Source organism: Castanea sativa, chromosome 1 (genome assembly GCF_040712315.1).
Source record: "Castanea sativa cultivar Marrone di Chiusa Pesio chromosome 1, ASM4071231v1".
Taxonomy (NCBI): domain Eukaryota; kingdom Viridiplantae; phylum Streptophyta; class Magnoliopsida; order Fagales; family Fagaceae; genus Castanea; species Castanea sativa.
In genome coordinates this window covers 2,527,615-2,549,736 of record NC_134013.1, presented here as the reverse complement: position 1 = coordinate 2,549,736, position 22,122 = coordinate 2,527,615, and the positions used below count along the sequence as shown (strand labels likewise).

The 22,122-nt window shown below is 33.4% G+C and overlaps 3 protein-coding genes across 4 annotated transcripts; 1 reads left to right on the top strand and 2 right to left on the bottom strand.

Moving 5' to 3' along the window:
* Positions 1–249: 249 nt before the first annotated feature.
* LOC142622509 (peamaclein) lies at positions 250–1,072 on the top strand. Its single transcript, XM_075795990.1, has 2 exons — positions 250–470; positions 677–1,072. The coding sequence occupies exons 1-2, from the start codon at positions 389–391 to the stop codon at positions 859–861; spliced, it is 267 nt and encodes an 88-aa protein (XP_075652105.1). The 5' UTR covers positions 250–388; the 3' UTR covers positions 862–1,072.
* Positions 1,073–4,189: 3,117 nt separating this feature from the next.
* LOC142612567 (aspartic proteinase 36-like) lies at positions 4,190–12,001 on the bottom strand. Of its 2 annotated transcripts, none has more exons than XM_075784664.1 (12): positions 11,562–12,001; positions 11,333–11,453; positions 10,238–10,665; positions 9,987–10,143; positions 8,366–8,448; positions 8,167–8,263; positions 7,906–7,978; positions 7,452–7,691; positions 6,938–7,062; positions 6,124–6,225; positions 5,931–6,028; positions 4,190–4,639 (listed from the first exon to the last, which is right to left on the bottom strand). In XM_075784664.1, the coding sequence occupies exons 1-12, from the start codon at positions 11,840–11,842 to the stop codon at positions 4,450–4,452; spliced, it is 1,995 nt and encodes a 664-aa protein (XP_075640779.1). In that variant the 5' UTR covers positions 11,843–12,001; the 3' UTR covers positions 4,190–4,449. The 2 variants fall into 2 exon arrangements, with proteins under 2 accessions (XP_075640779.1, XP_075640786.1); XM_075784671.1 differs by lacking the exon at positions 4,190–4,639 and adding an exon at positions 5,001–5,054.
* A 3,702-nt stretch (positions 12,002–15,703) lies between these two features.
* On the bottom strand, positions 15,704–21,687 carry LOC142621751 (putative pumilio homolog 8, chloroplastic). Its single transcript, XM_075795456.1, has 5 exons — positions 20,753–21,687; positions 20,417–20,579; positions 17,425–17,588; positions 17,066–17,324; positions 15,704–16,150 (listed from the first exon to the last, which is right to left on the bottom strand). Exons 1-5 carry the CDS (start codon positions 21,574–21,576, stop codon positions 16,019–16,021), a joined length of 1,542 nt encoding a protein of 513 aa, XP_075651571.1. The 5' UTR covers positions 21,577–21,687; the 3' UTR covers positions 15,704–16,018.
* Between the last annotated feature and the right edge of the window lie 435 nt (positions 21,688–22,122).

Below are 22,122 nucleotides of genomic sequence, written 5' to 3'. Positions count from 1 at the left end.
TAACATTACAACTCAATTGAATAATTTATTACTTCTGTCCGTTGGGCACTCCTTACCAAGACCGACCTCCAAAAGCAAATCCACCTCGTGGCTTTCTTTATGAAAGCCAAATTGACAGACTGTAATTTGCAAGTTGATATCTTGTTTATTTAATTTTCATCATAGTCCACTTTCCAAACATTTCACCTAACCCCCTTAAGCTTTTTTTCACTATAAATACTCCACTCCCCTACTCCATGTCTCCACCACCTCTCACACACACACACACACACACACACACACACACACACACACACCCTTTGCCTATGGGGCCAAACTAAGTACATTACATTTCTTTCCACACATCTTTTCTCTACATTTTCTGAGACACAGTCAAGAAAAGAAAAAAATGAAGCTTGTCTTTGCAACTTTCCTGCTTGTTTGTCTTGTCCTCAGTTCATCTTTCTTTGAGGCCACAATGGCTGGTTCAAGTAAGCTATCATCTACTTCTACAAACTTAAACAATCTCTTTCTTTTTTGGAAAACTTCTGTGTTAAAAAGTTAAAATTTTGCTTGATTTACTTTGATATTTGGGAAATAGTTTAATTGTCATGGTACATTGAGATTCAGTCCTGCATTGCTTCGATTTATTAAAAAAAAAAAATGCTAATCAGTTTGTGTTTTAAACAAAATATAGGCTTCTGTGACTCAAAGTGCCAGGTGAGGTGCTCAAAGGCAGGAATACAGGACCGGTGCTTGAAGTACTGCGGTGTTTGCTGTGAGAAGTGTCAGTGTGTGCCATCTGGGACTTATGGGAACAAGGACGAGTGCCCTTGCTACAGGGACCTCAAGAACTCCAAGGGCAAGGGCAAGTGCCCTTGATCATTTCTTGGTTGGGATTCTGAGTCAAGGACCCTTATAAAAGTATTAACGAAAGTTAATATTCATAGTTTTATTTATTCAAAAAAAAAAAAAGAGAAGGATATATTATAGAGTTCATTAATAGATTAGGCTATGGAAGATGGAATATCAAAGGAATAAATGGGGGTCCTTCATTTGTTTGGTTGTTAATGTGATAGTGTCTGCCATTAAATTAAATTTGTTTATGTGTGTATTGGGTTCTGTCTATTGTAGTTTCCCATTTGCAATATATATAATAATAGATTACTTAATTGTGTTTTACCAAAAAATATTAATTGTGGAGAAGATGATGATATCTTTACTTAATTGTGTTTATGAAAGCATTTACTGTCTGTAACCATCCCTGGATTGGAGATCAGTTCAGCCATGCATATCTTATAATGGGCAATGAAAGCTACACACTATTGATTAGTTATTACACACCCACAGTATATACATTATCACATGACTCAAATTGTATTTTAAAAATACAATTTAAAAAATGAGTGTGTACAAAATGTGAAATAATGAATATATGTGAATAGAAAGTGTGTACCAAATGTGTAATAGCTCGTGTATAAGAAGATTTTTTGTCCAATAAACCAAGGGAACAATTTGGAAGAAAGGGAAAGTTCCAGTCAAAATTACAAAGTGAAAGAAATCCCCATGATACGCGAAAGAGATAAATTTCCCCTTTAGATACGCAGTACATTAGACCAACTTTTAAACAATAAATCAACGAACTCAATTTTTTTTATTACAATTAATTAAACTATCTCAACAATTAACTAAAAAAATTGTAACATTTTTATTGTTTTTAAAACTAGAATATGAACATCAAGAAAATTTGAAAGCTTAAGGGGTGTTTGGTTTGTATTTTCAAACAACAATTTTTAGTTTTTAAACAACATTACATGTATTTTTACACACTTTTTCATCTATACATATTTTCACAAATATTTTCAAACAATAATTTTTAATTTTTAAACATATGCAACAAACTACGGCTCTCACAACTAAAATTACTGCCGCGTAAAGAAAGCATTGCTACAGGAAAAAGAGAAATCAGGTTGTCATATGGCAAGGTAGTAGCAGCCAGCTGTCATGTGTGTACGTTTTCAAATTATAGTTTTTTTTTTTTTCTTCTAATAAACTCCAATTTATAGTTCGTTGTCTTGCTTGTACGTTACTGATTAATAGTTCATTTAAAAGTTTGGGCTACACAAGTTCATGGTTAGATTGACCCTTTAACGCGTCTTCTAAATTTTAGAAGACACGTTATTTAGAAGACGCGTTAGAGGGCTCAATCGAAGAAGCATGTTGTAAAATAGTATGTAATAAACATTATAAATTATAGAGATCCTATGTCTATAATATTTTTACAACAAATTACAGGTAATTATTTGTTATTGGTTTAAATTTGAACCTAACATGGAAATTATTTTTTTCCTTAACAATAACAAACAATAACAACCTGTTACTTAAGATTTATTGTAAAAATATTATGAAAATATCGTGGACATATCATTCTTCTAAATTATAATGAGTTATGTGGTGTCCGTTATCAACAGTTTTTTATATTTATATTTGCAACTTTGTCCTTTTTGTAGCTTTATAGGTTGTGAGACCAACTTTATAGAAAAAATAATTAAAATAAGATTTTGCTAATGTGTGCCTTGAGAGTACACAATAATTAATTATTTTTAAAAATATATTTTAAGGAATTGAAAAAGTATTAACAGCTTTTTTTAATTCCCAAAAAAAATGTTTTCAAAAATAGATGACTTAATGTATGCCTCCATTAAAATATGTTATAGTCAGTTTTATGTCTTTTTTTATATTTATCTAATTTATTTATTAAATAGAATCCACTTTTTTTTTTGTTTCGAAGTGAATAGAATTCACATTAGTCCAACCGTGCTATGCTTGTTAATATTTGCCAATTATAAAAAACATTACTCTTATATTTATTGTTTGTAAGTATAACTTAAAAAAAAAAAAAACTCTAAAATGGGTTGGTTACATGCGGGGCATGTTCACGTGCGCTGTACGATGTAACAGGCACTTTGTTTGTAAGCGACTCCCTATCCTGCACTTTATGATGACCAACTCACACATGCCACGTGACACTCCTAAAATTCACACTCTCAGATTTCACTCTCTCTTTTGTTGTTTTTCGTTTTCTTTGATCACAATTTTCGTGTTTTATATTTTTTCACCGAAGGTTTTTTTTTTTTTTTCGCTGAATTTTCACCGAAGGTCTTTGGTTTAAAGAACCGCGACAAATGTATGACAAAAGATATATCTACAATGTAACCTTTTTCTGTCCCAAGTAAAATTTCAAAAGTCTACCCACCTACAGCAACATATGCCTAGTAATCAGTTTGGGCATATATATAGTTTAATAAAAAAATTTAAAAATATATAAAAATAATTTTATTGAAGCAGCAAAACAATTGTCTGGGGCTTATAACTCTTTTTTAGGTGGTTGCTGATTTTTCATTCATTATTCTAGAATTCTGCTCCATTTTTAAAGATATTCTCCATTTCAATTCATTGTTGAAGTGTCTATTTGAGAACAGTTTATTTAGCGAAAACTGAAAACTTTTTATCAAAAGTACTGTAAATAAAACAAAAAGATTGTTGAAATAGTACAATAGAGCTCATAAATCCTAACAAAAATAAGTTAAATAGTAAAAAACTGAATTTTTAAACAATCCCAAACACAATCAAAATGTGAGAAAAGATTTTTTTATATTTTACAATTTTTCTTCTTTCAGGCTTAGTGGCAATTGGGCCCTGAAAATTTTAAGGGCCTGGGGAGACAGAATTCCTGATTGTTCTGCCCAAATGCATGAGAGAATTCTAGTTTCTAAGGGTGGATCATCGTCAAATCAATTCAAAACAAAAGTTGTCCTGAAATCATTACAGTTTGATTCAAAATTGTGTACAATGTACAAAAAAATCGGCCACCAGAGTTGTGTTCGCTTGCTTTAGAGAAAAAAATGCTAAGGCAATCAACTTTACCTGCAAATTGATCCTATCAAATTGAAAAGAAAAACCGGATTTCATGGCTGAGAATGGACATTTCTAATTGTCCTAAGAAATGCAAACTCTCCTTCGTATCAGATAAAATGTACTTACTAGTCAGTACATTTTTTATCTAATTCACTATGAAAAACCAGAAGCTATCCTTAAAACTAGAAGCTATCCTTATTAGTAGGCAACCACAAGTAACATTAGAGATCCAGAGAATCGGATCGCTGTCCCCCAGTGATCAGTTTTGAGTAGTACATTGGGACCACCAAGATTATTTTGCATAATGACTATATCTTGTAATTGTTTTATTTGATCAAAATGTAACTTTCTACATAAATTAATGTCAAAAACTATAATCTTTTCCTCAGCAACTACTTTTTCTATCCGCTTTTCATTTACTTTTTCATTATACAACAATGGAGGGATCAATGATTCCATCACCTCGAAATCGTTAGCTTGAATAGTCAAATTTGAAGCTATCCAGAACAATATTACTCACTAAATTAAGAAGACTATATACACTATAAACCATCAAAGCCCTGTTGAAGTTTGAAGTGGTTGAAGCTCTTGGTCTGAAACAGCGGCTTTAACAGGCTCATACGAACTAGATTCTGTGTGTCTAGATCTCCAAATTAACAATGCCCCAAAAATTGAAAGTCCAAGAACCAGGGTAACTAGAGCTCCAACAGCCACTGCCCAATAGTTTTGTTTCCACCAAGTTCTGCAATTTTCCACAGGATTCCGATTGTGAAATATAAAAAAGAAAAGGAAGCAGTGTTTAAAGCTAAACTGGTTCAAAAAGCTGGGACTAGAAAATCTAGTATTCCCAAAAGAATGCCAATATAGTTACAGTTATTGATAGATTAATACATAACAATTAGAAGATAAATCAACTTATTAATGTAAACTTCGAAAATATAAAGACTAGTAATATACATCAACAAACTATATCTTTAAGCTAGATCAGGGTGCTTGGCCCAAGGGACTTCTTTCAAGATTTAAGCATACGACATTCACATTTATGGATATTGATATATAGAAAAACCACTACTGATGCTATATAAAGCTCCTCCCTGCTCCTCTCTTCTTTTACAGACCCATAGAATTCTTCTTTATGTCAAAGAAATTATTAAAAACTGCCTTACAAGTTTACAATTTGACATGATCAACTTTGTTCATAATGCAAAACTTCATATAGCATTAACAATATTAAAGGAAAAAGAAAAAAAGAAAAGAAGCCCATATGTATTACTTTTTCAGCACAACATTCCCAGGAGGTCATGGAGTGGGAGTGAGACTGTGAGAAATTCATAAGGTCTAGATTGCACTTAAAGCAGCTTTAAATTACCTGAAAATTTTCCTGGATTTCAACTAGAGAGTATAAAGCTGCAAATCTCTTTCCCCTAAATAAGGATAAAGCTGTGAAGCAAGGAGGGGATCCGAACCTGTCCCGTACAGCTTGTGTATCCTAGGCTTGAATTCTGGAAATGGCTACTATTGCATATGCTGCCTTTAGATGTAAGAACTTAGGAATTTGGATTTAACTACTTGTTTTAGTTTGCTTGAATGAGATTTGGAAATCACAAATTTCTTGATGTTAGCAATTACAAGATAGGGAAGACTGAAGAGACTTATAATAGATGTACATTGAAAAAAAAAGTGCTAATTTAAGTTTATTTGACTAATGATTTTCCCAGAGCAAATGCATCTCTCTTTTTAAGACATCGCTATATTCTAGCTAAAAATTCTAAACCTTCATGTATTATTAACATTTCATTCAAGCATTTTATATTAGTGACTGCAGTCTAATCCATCTTATCCAACACAAAAGAATTTGCTTCTAAAAGGGCTTTGGTAAAGGAGTCTGAACTCCACATGTTAATAATGACACAGATAGTCCTGCTTTACTGCATGAATCTGGATCCAGAGGTAAGGATCGGCAGGAAATGAAAGTGGAAACACCATGTACATTAGTGAAAAGAAGACAACTAGAGAAAAAGCAAATAACATACGGTTTCACTGGGGGCTTGACATTCAATTCAACAAGCTGATAACTTCCAAATTTCTTAGGAAGTCGCATACGATGTTCCTTTAAGCGCTGAATTATACTCTGCACACAAATAAATAAGCATTAGGTAAACCACTATAGTGAATTGAGGGAATGGCTACAGTTGTATATAAGACAACTTCAGCATCTAGCATTACCATCGCTGTGGTATTAGATATGTAATCGGCAGATTCATCTGGGAAGATAGCCCATTTGAAAAGGGAAACATTTGATTTGTAGTTGAAGCTCAATAAATGAACCTGAAATCAAGCAGTGAGCATTACTCATAGACCAAGTTAAATTGACCTAAAATCTTCTGCCAAAGCAAGGAAACATTCAGAGATAGTGGCACACTGCAATGAAGGCTTTAGAAGCGCAAAGTGAAACCAAGGTAGCAATAAAATCGGTTCGATTAGGTGGACCACCTACTTTAATGACTAAACCCACAGCTCTGATCCAATTATTTTTAAATAAAAGGTTAAAACCACATCAGATCAGGAAATGCAGACCCAGACAGCCTGGCTTGTATATTCCTAGTACATTCTATTAATTTTCAGTATACATAGCACTTAAAAAATTCAGTTTTTTTCAATGGAAGATATAAATATATCTTTAATCATGGCACAGATAGAAACAGATACTTGAGGCTCAGTTGAACTAAGTATCACTAAACGTTAAAAGAAGGCACCTGGAACCACTACTTGGAATTTTGAAATTTAATCCAATATTTACACCAATTCATGGTCAAAAGGCAAAAGTCCATTATCTCCAAACTAACCCATCAAAAGTCCATTATCTCCAAACAGAGACAAACAAATGAATAAATGGGGTTGATAGATTGAATAATGCATTGGAACTAAGAAATTATAAAGCTTAAAGATTCAAAAGAAGTACTTTAAATAGTAAGATATTCTTCAGCAGGGCACCTCTAACAACGCAACCATGCCCGAGGAAAAAATAGCTCAACTATACCTGTGAAGCTTTAACATCTAGCTCCTGGGCAATAAACTTGGTAAGCTCTGTAATATTGGGTTTCATATAGGAGTTGTTGATGCTAAGACTCATATCAAATGTTATCAGTCCAATTTGAAATTCACCTACATACAATACACGGTAGACATAACATTGGTGACAAGTCTAGACCGCAATGTAAAAGAAAATTATGAGTGTATAATAAGCGCAAGAGTTCCAAAAATGCATGCAACCAACCAAAAAGAGGCTTTTATTCATAATATTAAAAAAAAAACTATAAAAAAAAAAAACTAGTGTGTGTGTGTGTGTGTTCAGGAGAATCTTCACTTCAATCTTTAGTTACATACGTGTCAATCTAATTGTATATTGCAAGAAATAGAAGCTCGACATATTGAAACTCATAACAAATAGTTATATGTCAAGAAAGAACCTAAGAAATTATTGAGGCTGCACGTTCAAATTTGGGGGAAAAAAACAGCACAAAAGGTATGTACATGCTTAAAACTTGCTCTACCTGGAAAAACAGCATGAAGCAATCCATCTGGGGCTGGGGCTGGGGCATGAGGCAATCCACCAGAAGCTACAGTAGGAGGAATGCTTACATTTGTACTCTGGCTTTTTGGTGGCAAAGGAGATGGGGTTGAAGGATCAATGTAATGCAAACTCTTCCATAATTCAGAACAATTGGTTTTCCAGAAGCCAATCTTATCGTTCTCACGATCATAAGTCACAAGGGTGTTACGAACAACAATCCCTGTAACAAATCAACAAAAATTAACTGAGATACCCATTGTGTGCTCATGCACATGCATGCCGTATGTTCAGGGAGAGGAGAAGGAAATTATTGCTTGACTTCATATTGGAGTGCACAAGGCAGGTTGAGCATAAATGCATCTTTTGGTTTTAACAAATGCAAGAACTAATTACATAGTAAGCACAACAGAGATTTGCATTCCAAAGAAATGTACCTCCTAAAAGAGTAGTTGCATCATCTCCATTTTGAAAAATTCCCAAGCAATATGCACCACTAACCTTTGTATGCTAAAATACACACCATGAAAGAAAAGAAGAAAACAAATGAAATAACAAATTAAATAAACATCATTATGTGCTTAACAACATTTGAAATCATAATTTTTACTCCCAAAAAAAAAACCTATAATTGGGTAAACAACATTCACTGTTTTTTCCACACAAGAAAAAACACAGGAAGATTAACATCAACTTACCCGGAACAAGTAGTTCTCTGGAGACAGTGACAACTTTTTGCCATTGTTGAATACCATATCAACCTGAGGAAAAACTTCCAATAGTTTGGAAACTTCCCTAAGCATAATGCAAGTAAAGATATTAAGATGTAATCTCAAGACAACCAATCAAGCAAGAGGTGCTTAAACTCAGTTTATGTATATCTAGTCTAGGCAGTACCTTCCAGCACCAGAAAAACAAATATCATTAAAATTTGGATCTGGACCATGGATTTGTTTGAGGGAATGAATTTCCTTCATCACCTGCATATCACATACAATACATATCAACTGAGGCGTTCAACAAAAAGGTATGCAAAAAGTATGGATAATCTAAAATTGAAAACTTTAGCAACACACAGGAATACTTGGAGAAACTGATGTCAGTCATTGACACTGACAGGAGTTTATAGTTAGAGGGCAGTACAGTACAGCATCCAACCATTAAAAGGTGTCTTCTACAGATGCAAGGACAGTAGAGGACATCACAGCCACAAGAGTTAAGGGCAACACTTGAGGCAGTGATTTCAATTTTCTAGATCAGTGACACAGATTAAAAAAGGATCAAAGGGAAGTTTTTTTTTTTTTTTTTTGGTAAGTAACAAATATTCCGCTGCCAAGACCAAGGGAAGTAATTTTAGAGGCCTAAAAGAAACCAGGATCCAGGATATATGATCCAAAGTAGATGCAAGGCCCACACAGGATTATAAGTATACCCATTTGCAGAAATGATACTCATGAACTTTCCAAAACTTAAAAATATTAACTGGTGCCACAATAGAACGACTTCCTACCCCTCCCTTTCCTACGAACAATTGATTCAAAATTACCTAAATGGTCACCTGTGAGTATGATTGCAAGTTGCCTAATGCTAGCCACAGTGACGTTAAAATTGCAAAACTAGGATATATGATCCCAACATTCAGGATATAAGTCACAAAAATTTGACAAGTTGTATTGTCATAGAAGCCAAAATGTTTAACAACCCAGTTACAGTTCACACTTCACTAAAACTGAAGTCAAATGAGAGCAAAATTCAACAGTCACTTCAAAACAAAGAACCTTTTATTTTCATTCAAAGCAAAGAAGCTTGACATATGCTCTAACATTGAATTTAGCATGAACTAAATTTAAAGAAGGATCTATAATTCAACTAAATTCGATTAAGGCACTTAATCCAACTACAGCGGGGCCATCCATAAAAATATTTCTTTGATTGGTAAGATACACATATACCCAATGGGTTTAGGACTTACAAGCTCATTCTCCACCCCATTCTTATAGAGAGAGGAAGTGCCATTTAAAGTAGAGCTCATTGACTAAAGAATAAAATTGGGGGAAAACAATCTGCTTCCATTCTCTATAAAATGTATCAGAATTCTTATAATTTGAATTTGTGCAACCTGTATCCAGATTTTGTTCCATACACATATAGTCTTGTTCTACATTGTTTTTTGGTAAGCAGTCTCATTCTAAATTGTAAAAGGGACTAATTTTTGCTTGTTTGGCCTTCAAACAAACTTGTTAGTTTTACCAAGTCACCTATTAATGAGAAACTCACCAGACACTCATCGTTAATCCATTAAGTGATATCTAGAATTGTTGGCTAGCATATATGCTTTTAAGCAGCAGACATAAAAGCCAAAGATTTAGACGAAGCAAATAAATTAAGAAAGCACATTTCAACTTGAAAACAAAACTCAAACATCCTCCTATTCCCCCCCCCCCCTTCTTAGTCAGGCAAATGACACAATTAAATACACTATAAAGAGAGGATGAAACTCAAAGCTACAGAGTCTTACAGCAGTCTTAAATGCAAGAAAAGCGTCTCTTGGAAGGTAAGCGTATGTAGTTCCACTATCCAAGACTGTTCCATGCCTTCCATCAAAGACGCTTGGCTTTAACTTCAATTGCTTCCCAGCAACAAGTATTGCCTTCAAAGCGATATTGTAATATGGACTGTTGACATCCCAAAACTAGAGCATATGTGTGAGATGCACAAAATGCATTCTTTAAAAAACCCTACAAATTTGATAGTTTAAAAGTATTTTACCTGCGATAAGGGTCTGAATGGGTAAATACCATATCAGGAGGAGAAGAAATGCCACCAAGAATCATAGCACCCCCACCTACATCCATCCCACCATAACATAAAGAAAATGAGTCACTAATAACACCCTTATCCACTAGTTGATCCATCACACTAAGCCGACCCCGTCCTAAACCCATTATGCCATCAGCACGCTGGGTGTAAAGATCACCGGTTTCCATGTTTTCACAACCAAAAACAGCACGCTGAGGCACAAGCTGACTTTCATTGCCGAAGGAAAGGACATCATCACCAAGCATCCCACTGCTAGAACTCATCTCAGCATACCGTCTCTCATAAGTGCATTGAGCATTATTACTGTCACAGTTACAAGTAACGCTGCACTTCATTGGTCGATATGTACTAGACAACTCTGGCTGAAACCTGGGATCCTGAACAACAACATAATATTAGCTTCCAATAAATCACCTGCTAATTTTTTTTCAAAAGAAAAGCTATCAATTAATCAATCATCCACCAAATTCAGAAAAAACATACCTTCCATTTTCACAGCTTATAGTTTTCAAAGTCCACAAAAAAATAAAGAAACAAACAACAACAACAACAACAATCAAGCCCTACTCCCAAATTTTTTGGCGTCGGCTATGGACAACCACATGTATTCTTTTCCGTCATTCTATTCAATCCAAACTCCAAAGTAATACTCTTTGTTATTTCCGTAATTGATATGTCCTTTTTTACTAGTTCTACTGATTTTTGGCCTTCTTTAGTTCTTTTACCTTTTTTTTTTTTTTCATTCCCTCAACAAAGAGGAAATAAAAATAACTGAAACCTGAAATTGCAGGTTCTTTTTCTTTCTCTTCCATTCTTATCAAACTAACAACTGTAATATTAAACTTTAAATCAATTTATCATTCAACAATCAATTATAGTATGATAATTAAGAGTTAAAGAAACCAAACTCCCTAATCCTCTCCTCCATAGAGATCATCAACACACTGTTCATATATTTCTATAAAAAAAAAAACTAAAATTTATATTCCTAAAAATCTACAATTAAAAAAAAATTAATAAAAGCACACAAATCGAAAGCTAAACCTGATGTTTTCCACAGTGTCCACAGTCCGAGCACGGAACATAGGTCACAGTGCTTCCAGTATCCACAATCAGCGCGAATTCATGTGGTGGCGTTCCAATCCATAGCCTCGTCGTATAGTAACTATCACAAATCCAAACCAAAAAAAAAAATAAAAATCAATAATAAGAGAAATGAGACATAAAATCAAAGATCGAAATGAAAAAAACTAAGTAAATTTGAGAATTGAACCCGTTGGAAAGGAGATCGTCGTAGAGTCGCATGCGAGCGTTCGGAGGAGGCGGCGAGTTGCGGAGCTGGCGGCGATTGTGATCGGCGACGATGCGATCGGAGGAGGAGGAGGTAGTTTTAGATGAAGAGAGATAGAGAGGGAGGATCATCGGACGGCGGCGATTGGTTGAGCCTTGGAGGAGATCAACGGCTGAGGATGATGAAGAAGAACAGTAAAGGAAAATCAAAAGCGCGTAGGCTAGGTGTGCCAAGCTCAACCTCGAGCTCAAATTCAAAGCCATCGCGCTTCGTCTTTGCTATTGCTATAGCTATAGAAGAATGAAGTTTATCGCTTTGGAGAGCGATCTTCGTGTTTCAATTTCGAAAGCAAAAATTTTCTCTCTGTGCGATTCAGAGAGAGAGAGAATGGAAATTGACTTCTAATCTGACTCAGGTTATCTGAGAGACTTCTGTGTTTGGCGCAGAGAGATATACTGCCGGTCAGACATTATATGTGGCCAATCACATTGTGCCACGTTGGTGATAATTGCTATTAATTAGAATTTGTTTTTTCCTTTTTGTAAAAAAAATATTTATTTATTTATTTTGGATTTTTGAAGTCAACGGATAAGTTGGGTGAGAGATAATTGTGATTTGAAAATTTTAAATTGAGTTTATGAGTAGTAATCATATTTTTATATTTTAATTTGATAGCTATATCTCCTTTATCCTAGATTGGGTAGTTAAGAGATGGCTTGGTTTTAAAAAAAAAAAGGGGGGGGGGGGGGGGGGGGGGGGTGGTTATATTTTTTTATTTAGTAAATATGTTAAGCTCCAATCTAAGTTAGGTTTTACAATCTTCTAAAAAATAAGTTTAGGTTTTGATATGAATAAACTACAAACTATACCCTTAAAGTTAGGAGTATTTGAATTTTACATTTTAAAGTTTTAAAATTTGAATTTTATCTCCCAAAGTTACACTCTTTTTGTATTAATAGCCCCTTCACTTTATCCATATTTTTTTGTTAAGTGTCACATAAGTTTGTCACGTATGTTTAGTTCATCCAATAAAACAATGCTACATTATTGTCCTTGTGCCACAATGCATTATTTTATTGAATATATAAAACATGTGCAACAAGTTTATGTGATACTTAACGAAAAATATGGATGAATGAGGCTACTACCTATTACTACAAACAAAATATAACTTTAGGGGCTAAAATCAAAATCCTAAAATTTGAGAGTGCAAAATCCAAAGACCCTTAAACATTAAAGGTGTAGTTTGCACTTTAGCCTTTAAATATTAAACATATGAAGATCAAATATAATAATGAGTTTGTTAAAAACTCATTAATATGATGGTTAGTTTGAGTGTGTGTGTGTGTGTGTGTCGAGATATATATATATATATGTATGTATGTATGTATGTAAATTTGGGATTGAATTGGATAAGTTTGTATGTATAATGTAAGTTTATAAGATATCATTTTATTTTTTTAATTTATTGAGTATAAGCAGTCTATTTTTAGTAAAAAAAATTTAAACTTTAAATTTAAGGTTGGGAATTGATTTTTTATAAGTTCTTAAACGAAAATAATTCTATCTATTATCTCAAGTTAAATAGCTTCAACTATAATTTAATGTTTACCAAAAAAAATAATAATTTGATAATGAATTATTAGTATAAATATGTTAAGGGTAAACAATTTTAGTTGTGGTGATTACTATATTTGAGAGAGAATAAATTAATCAATAACTTGTGAATAAATTTAAACTTTTTTTACCAAAAACTGAACTAAGTTTGACTATGTAATTATTTGATGATGAGTTTGAACTTAGGTTCAACTTGTATTCAAAATACAATTTAATTATTCAATCTTTAATTTCTAATGCTCAACTCAGTTTAGTTCATTAAAAGCCAAAAACTTTGAAGAGAAGATTTGCTCACGTATAGTAGCTTGGATTTTAAAGACATTAAATTTCTTTGTAGTATTTTTTATTTTATTTCTTTTATTAGTCTACTTTTACGATGTAATCGTGCTGTTCTAGCTTTATCTAGTGTTGCAAAAGAGAATGAGGGGTCACTATTTGGTCAAAAGAATGTCCATCTTTTCTCTTCCTCATTGTATAACTTGATTCTCTATAAATAAAGTCTACTATTGTTTCATCTTAAAAAAAAGAAGAAGCCCATGCTATTGTCTCCTAGAGTTTTTAATTCTTTTTTGTTTTTTCACTTTGATAATAATATGCCTTAATCAACTATCTTAAAAAAATAAATTAATTTTGTAATTTATCATATGTTTTAACCAGAAAGATTTTTTTATTTTTTTCATAAAGAATAAGAGAGTAATATTAAGGGGGAAGGGGGGGAGAGAGAGAGTAATAAAAGGGAGAGGAAAAAATAAGAGAGTAATATTAAATAAATACGACATATTTTTGGCCACCCTTTTTCACTTTTCTCCCTTCATTCCAAATATACTAATTTGATAGACTAATTATCCTAAAATTATTTCCAAAGGTAATAACAATTTTAATAAGTCATGAATTTTGTAGTTGAATGATATTATTTGAAAATTAGAGCAAGTTTTTAGTAAATGTTCTATTAGTCTTTTTACGTAAGTTACTTGACCTTTGCAGTATTTGGCACATCACAACCAAGAACAATATGGGTGATTTTGATTGTTTTTTTTATAGTTGTACTCTGATTATGTAATGTATTATAAATTCGGTTTAAAATACTATTATTACTATTTTTGTGTGTGTTCTAATAAGTATTACTGTTTACTAAAAAAAATTGGAATGTTTGTCCCACATTGGTTGTGTGTTCTAGTATACGTTGTTTAACCCCAATCTACAATTACAAAGGTTAGACCCTTTTGTAGCTATACTCTAATTATATAATGTATTATAAATCTGGTTTAAAATACTATTATTATAAGTTTATACTATTTACTCAAAAAAAAAAAAAGGATGTTTATCCCACATTGGTTGTGTGTATTTAATGTCCACTGTTTATAATCCACTTTGGTTATGTAATATATTATAAACCCGGTTTAAAACGCTATAATTACTATTTTTGTGTGTATTCTAATAAGTATTACTGTTTACTAAAAAAAAAAAAAATTTGTTCCAATTCTATAGTTTGTCGAATATCCTTCTCTTCTTTTCTTTTTTTTTCTTTTTTTTGCTGAAAATATCCTTCTCTTTTTACTAGAAGAAACGTCATATCTATGAATTTGTCATTTATGATAAAAATCTTTATGGCTGTTAAGTCTAGGGGAAGTTCATTTTCTCCACCTTTATGGATGAGTTATTCATATTCATGGCACTTAAGGAATCATCAACTTTTTTTTTTTCTTTTTTCTTTTTTTGAACTTGTTTTTCCCCATATGACATGCGACATCGAAATTTGCGGGCCAGAAGCGACATTAAAAACTAGACTAACAACCATTAAAAGAAAATGTGCTGCAAAGATGGGTGACCTTCCTTGGTCGGCCATTTTCAACTTTTAAAGACTACAAAACGACCCAGATAGGACGTTGAAAATGATAAATGCATTTATGTGAAGTTTTGGATAAGGGCATAATAGTTTATGATTAATTTTGGTAATAACAATAAAGTCTAAGATACAAACCTTTTCACAATTTTTTCCATAATCGTTAAAGTGTTCTATATTGTGATTAGTTAGTAACATAAAAAGTGGTGTTTAGTGTTACTGATATAGCCTTATGAAAGTATTATTACCTCAATTACAACTTGTCACAAAAAACAGTTATGAAAAAGTTTGTTTTAAAGTTGTGTTCGTAGCATTCTTTTTTCAAGAAAAATTAGATTTTGGACTGTTAATCATTAGCCCCAGCATGCCTTTTGCCAAGGATAAGATATGTCTCCTAATATCATAATTCTCAATTCTGATAAAAAAGCACTTTCACATAATGTTACTAGCATTGTTTCATCATTGTTGCATCCATAATCCATAATCCACAATGTTACTAGCACGAGTGCTAGAGAAAGATAATTAAACAAGGGCTGAGTAGAAGACAATGTTAATGCAATAGAAAGTGATTGCCCTGACCTTACAAGATCCTCTCCATTTTCAGACATGCAACACAAGGAACAATCAACAATCTAATATATTTCAAGCACGTATCAAACGCTGAGTTTACAGTGTAACAACATTTGGAAGAGCTAGTGTAACAACATTGGGAAGACCTTGGAATATACAGCCTAAGAACAAATACTGTATTATATTCCTTTCCCCCTTGTGAGGGTTGTAACTTTTTGAGATAGCTCCTTTGCAACTTCTCGTTTCAGCACACACCTTCCATCCCTTAAGACTACATATTACAAACAACCAAAACCCAAAATGCTGATACATCTGGATACCTATGATACCAATCTACCCTAATACCTAAAATTTAACTAAATGGCACAACACAAAAAAGAGCTAGACACTCTAGAAGTGAACCAGATTTTTAACGACGAGTCCTAAAATTTATATTCAGCTCCTTCTGACAAAAAGTAAGCACCTTTCGGCCGTAAAGATTGCTGGTCATCATTGAAGAGTTTGATTGAATTAGTTCTAGCAAGGCATTGCGGATGCATCCCTGCAATTGCAACAAACAAGAAACATGTCGACTCCAAGTAATCAGACCAGGTTAAAATTATACATACATTACAACTCATAAATGACTTTAAACTGAAAGCGTACTAAGACTCCATTTTTTTTATACAGAGTAAAAGAATTAACATTGAGTTTAATTTATGCCAATGAGCTCTAGCTCAATAGTACGACCACCCCTGAACAAGCTGAAAGAACATTTTTTCTTAGTAGAATAAAATGACGGAAAGGAAATAAATACCATGATTAGTCTATTGAGAATCTATAGCCTCTGCTTAGTCTACTATTAGTCCAGTAAACATTTAGTTATTCTAAACTATTATTCTATTAAAGATTTGTAGTGAAACAGGTTACCAATTATGCATCGTAATGGTGTGATGATAGTTATACTACAAATTTGACTAAACAAATTTTACAAAATGATGTGTCACCAATTACAAAAAGCAATTCAAATGTTTATTTTTTATGTTGTTGAAGTGGCATCAGTCACATTCATTGTCAAGTCAATTTGTAAACCATATGTAATAAAATTGATAGTACTTTTAGCATTTTCCTTTGTAATGACCTCCTCATATTCTCATGGTAATGATATGGGTCCAAACTTGAAGGCATAGAATTGGCAACCCATCAGCCAGTCAGGTTTTCAACCTATTTGAATGAGGGCAGTCCAAAATTTCCAAAGGCAGGCCAACTTACTCAATCATTTTTTTTTTTTTTAAAGGTTTGCTAGAAAATAATTTTAGTTATTTGGACAACTGGGACCGAGAGACAAGCCCATTCCATTTTACTCGGGCAGCTCAATAATCACTCAGGTTTCAAAAACTGTGCATAAAATCCAAAACTCAAGCTTATCTAACACAAGTGATATTATAATAAAGAGGAAGTGTTAAGATGAACTAACCTTAGACACCAATAAAGCTTTCTGGATGACAAAGTTTCCATAAGGATCAATTAGAAGCATTGAACATTTTGGATCTGTGAGCAACTCAATAATTATACTTGAAGAATGTTCTTCTACTGTTTCTACTAAGCACTTCTCCACAACATTGCTACCAAACTTATTGCTAGAGAAGATAAAGTAACGCCCTTTAAACTGTCTCAAGAGATTTTCCGTGACTTGTGGTATCCTCAATTCAAGCAAATATTGCACCACATAGTTGCTATAGAATCACAAATAGCAATCAAGAAGTATTATAATTAGGACAGGTTATGATTATAATGGTAAGAAAAGCATAAATGAAGTACTATTTTAGAACATACCCATATTGATCTTCTGCTAAGAGGAATGCATTTGCTATTATCCCAGCCACCACACGTTCTTTGAGTGCACCCTTATAGTGCTTGAGACATTTCTGCAGCACGCAACACCCACTTCTGTCTGTTGCAATTTTGAGACAATTGTTCGCCACCTCATTTAAAAGATGCTGCAACGACAAGCAAGTGTCAGAACTTTCATAAAGCCAGAATCCAAAGTTGTAGTGGCATGCTAAGAAACAAAGGTGCAATAGAAACAAGAAAAATGGCTGTTGATTAAATTATTTCCTAACATAAATTTGGTACAGTTCATAATTTAGTATGGTATTAGAGTAGATGATCTTGAGTTCAAACCCTGTCTCTGATCTACCTCCCATTTAAAAAGTGTCGTATCTTGCTTATTAAGAGGGAGTTTGGAACCACACGTGAGGAGTGCTTGAAAAACAATTAAATGATTAAATTCACTGTTTCCTAACAACTTAACCTTCTTGGGACAATTGACTCTCAAAAAAAAAAATGGGGACAATTTGGTAATCTACCAAACGAGAAGGTTGGTGCCTTCAGACTAAAAATTCCATGATTTTGCAAAAAAAAAAGAAACTGACTCCTTAATGTATGTGCTTACGATATATGTAAATATATATCTAGGAAAGATCTAGTAGTAATACTAACTTTTTAACAAACACAAAAATAGTATGCATGTACGATAGTGTCTTGTAATTAAAGAGATGTTGGTGGATAAAGATGAAAATGATTGACATACATTTGATTGAAGTGTTAGTAAGTACATAGAACACAAGTATATGTCTTCACATGCATCCATTCATGAATAAATACACAAATGTGTGTAATCATTCTTTTATCCTTCATGTGAAACGAGTTTATTGGACTACCAAGTGGGGAAGACTAAATCCAATCATCCAACTTACACTATGCAATTAAATCAATGAAAGCATTCAAGAAAAGTAATCCTGATGACCCAAGTCCCAACACCTTATCCAATACAATCATTTTTATAATTTCATTTTCATCTCAAACAGAGCTTCAACGTTTGATTAATTGTTATTTTTCTATCCACTTATACAAGCTCATTCAGTCCAACAAAGCTCAGAGATCAACCAATACAACATAACATAATCTAGGTTACAGCTAAGATTCATGCGACAAGTTTTTTATGTCTCATGCCACAAGCCTTTGACCAACCGAGAAGTCAACCAACATTCTTCATTCTTCAGTAATAAAGAAACTATTCGAACCACAATATGAGTTCCTCTTAGTTCCATTTATGATAATCAAAGATGTACTAGACAACAGGAACTGTCCAATGTTCTGGTTAACTACAGATGCATAAGATATTGTGTGATGTTGTCAAGTTTCAAATTCATAATCACGAAAGCTTGAACTCAGAACAGGATCAAACTTTAATACCTCTCCAAATAGTCCTCTATTTGACTAATATACAGTACAAGTTAACTTCAATCTTCACAGAAAAAAATCATTAGGTAATCTCTTTACAAAGGACATAATGCTCCCCTAACAACCTTGACTTAACCCATTTGTCAAAATGAGTGTTTTAGAATCTACAGAAATTGGCCAATCAAAAATAAGAAAAGAGAAATAGGTGTTCCAAAAACCAGAAACTTGACTGTTACTTGGAAACTGGCCTCAGGCCGTCACAGGATAGAGAAAAGTTTGATAAAAAGGGAGAAAAGAACATCTTTGTCGGCTACAACAATCAATCAAAAGGCTACCGCCTGTTCAGCCCCAAAACAAACAAACTAAAGTTCTAAAGTCAACAAAAGCCAAAAAAGACTGCAACAAAACACGGTTTCTGTTTTTTTTTTTTAATTGCAAAAAATTTTATTTAATAAAAATGCAAATCCATGTACATAGGAAGTATACAAGAGAAACTAAGATCTAAAAAGAAAAATTTTAACACAGATTTTCTGATTTTTCATATAAGCAAGGCAACTCTTACACTTTAAAGTGCAACAAAAGAGTGCATCCTCTTCCCGTTACAATAAACTTAGCCTTTGTTTGGGAAGCGTGTTTGCATTTCCCTTTTTTTTAGTGGGTTTCGTGCACTGTTCACGATACCCACAAACTACTTTTTTTCAAAAAAATAACTTTAAAACTGGATCCCACGACACTATTCACACATTTAAAAATTATTTTGCTACAATACTTTCAGTTTTCAGCAATAAGCGGTATCCAAACAGATCTTTACTCATATGTATCATATATAATATTATAGCCAAAAGAAATATTGAATAAGAAGATATATAATGCCTCTTACAAATATAACACACCTATTCTCCAATGGAGAGGATGCAAGCTAACATGGACAAGGACCATAAATGATCATATATCCTAGTGATGATATGAGAACCCAATAATTTAAGTGGCTGCAAAGTTGCTAACAAAAAGGATTATTTGCTTTCCACCAGTTTCAAAGCTACAAACTGAGGATCTGTGAAGTGACTAAGTGTTGCCAGGACAACAAGAATTTGCACATTTGAAGACCATAATAAAAGTCTGATAATTATAATTGAGTAGTATAGACATAAATTACATATCAACAACAATCATTTTTCAATAAGTCATATCAACAACAATCCTTATAATTCCTTGCCAGGACTCATGTTATTTAATCTTATAGTAAATAAAAGCTAAGATTATTCACTCCAAAGTTTCAACTTACAGATAGTTACAAACTCAATTTTACTACCACTACAGATTTCTTAATATTATATATTATATACTTATTGTCAAAATGAATATAAGGAATAGGTTCAACCATCAGACTTGAACACTTGCTTTGAAGGACTATGCAAAATGGTAACAAAGGCAACAAAAACAACCAAGCAAACACGTAGTAGGAAGATAAAGTAGTTCCAACTGAATGAAACAGATACTGAAATTGACACGATTATAATCATTCCCAATAACCTCAAATTGCAGCATAATAAAAATATTGGCAAACAAAATGGATCATTACCATGTTATCTTCATCAGAAAAATGCATCAAGCAATGTTGGATGACATGCTGACCATTCAAGTCCTTACTCAATGCAAGAGTACCAGGGCTTAGAGCATACATAAACGTAGAGATTTGCTGCTGGGTGGTAAAATGCTTCAGTAATTTCTGTATAGAACGAGATCTGTAACAACAACAACAACAACAACAATCAAATTTTAGTGACGGCTATATATATATATATATATATATCAATCAGAAACAAACAAAAGAGTCCCTGGATTTGAATCTATGAAAGAACAAGTAATAGCCACCCTTCACCTTATCAAAAAAAAAAAAAAAGTAAACCAAACATACCCAAGATTGGTAAGGCACATCTGAACAAGATAATTTGTTTCAATCACTTTTTGAAGAATCTGAGTCCTCTGGTGTTCACTACAAATCTCCACAAGTTTTTGAGCCACATAATTCCCAAATGGGTGCAGCATCAATTTGCCAACATGTTCTATCAACTCCATAAAAATCAAATTTTTTTCCTCATCCGTACAGCCATCCATTTTACACTGCAAATACCGGCTCCATTGTTGATTTTGCGCCATGTACAACATCATCCCACGCAAATCTTTCAACGACCAACAATTCATAGAATCCTTTAACCAATTGGGAAATCTCGGTTTCTTGCTCCCCAAGCCATCCACCAAACCACAGGAATTCATAGATACGTCGGAAACCAAACCGTTCCCATTCCAAGAGAGCCTATTTGGGTACTCCCTTTGCCTCAATTGGTTTCTCTCAGGCACAAAAATTTCCAAGAAATTGGTATTAGCCACACCCAAATGCCCAAAGTCACCAACTCTTTGATTTTCCCTCTCTGGTTGAAAAGAACATGGCATAAAGTGGTCCACCCCGCCAACCCCATTAGCCAAATCATAACCAGAGCCCATATACAAAGCCTGATTATTGCTATTGCTATTGCTATTGCTACTGCTACTTCTCCTTCTGTTGTTATTGTAGGAAGAAGAAGAGACGCTGAGTCTAGAAAACTCAGAATCCAACAGGGCTTGGTCAAAACAATAACTTGTTTGTGGAGGCTCAAGCTGTTCATACGAAGGACTCAAAGAACTTGGACTCCCAAGAGACACCGATCTGCTTGAAACCCCATCTCTCAAATCCTTCTCCATTACTGAAAAACCAGCAACAAAAAAAAAAAGATCAAAACTTTGAAGGGTTTTTTGTGGGTTTTTCAAAGAGGGACACGCTTTTATAGGAGAAGAATCCTGAAAAAAAGCCTTAAAACTTTGAAGGGTTTTTTGTGGGTTTTGAATTTGGATATTTAAGGACTCTTTCAAGATGGGATTTGAGGCTGAGAGAGTAGTGTTTGATAGCACTAAAAACTCTGCATGCAATTTATAGAAAAAGATTCTCGTGCGAGAGTCAAGAGCGTGAGCGTCTGCGTGTGTGTGTGTGAGAAGTTTACTATAGTAGTGCTTGTCGTTGTCAAATTCCATGTGGGTGTATGACTCTAGGGACTAGCTTTGGCTTCTTTTTTACATAGGGCCAAATTTGTCAAATGGATCCGAATGTGAAGTGAAGAATAAGATATGTTTCTATATGGAATTACCGAATGAGATATACATTTATGGATTATGATACGATTGAATATGTATTACACATGCTAAAATTGTTCAAATCTTGGCTTTGAGTCCTTTGACTATCATAACTTCTCA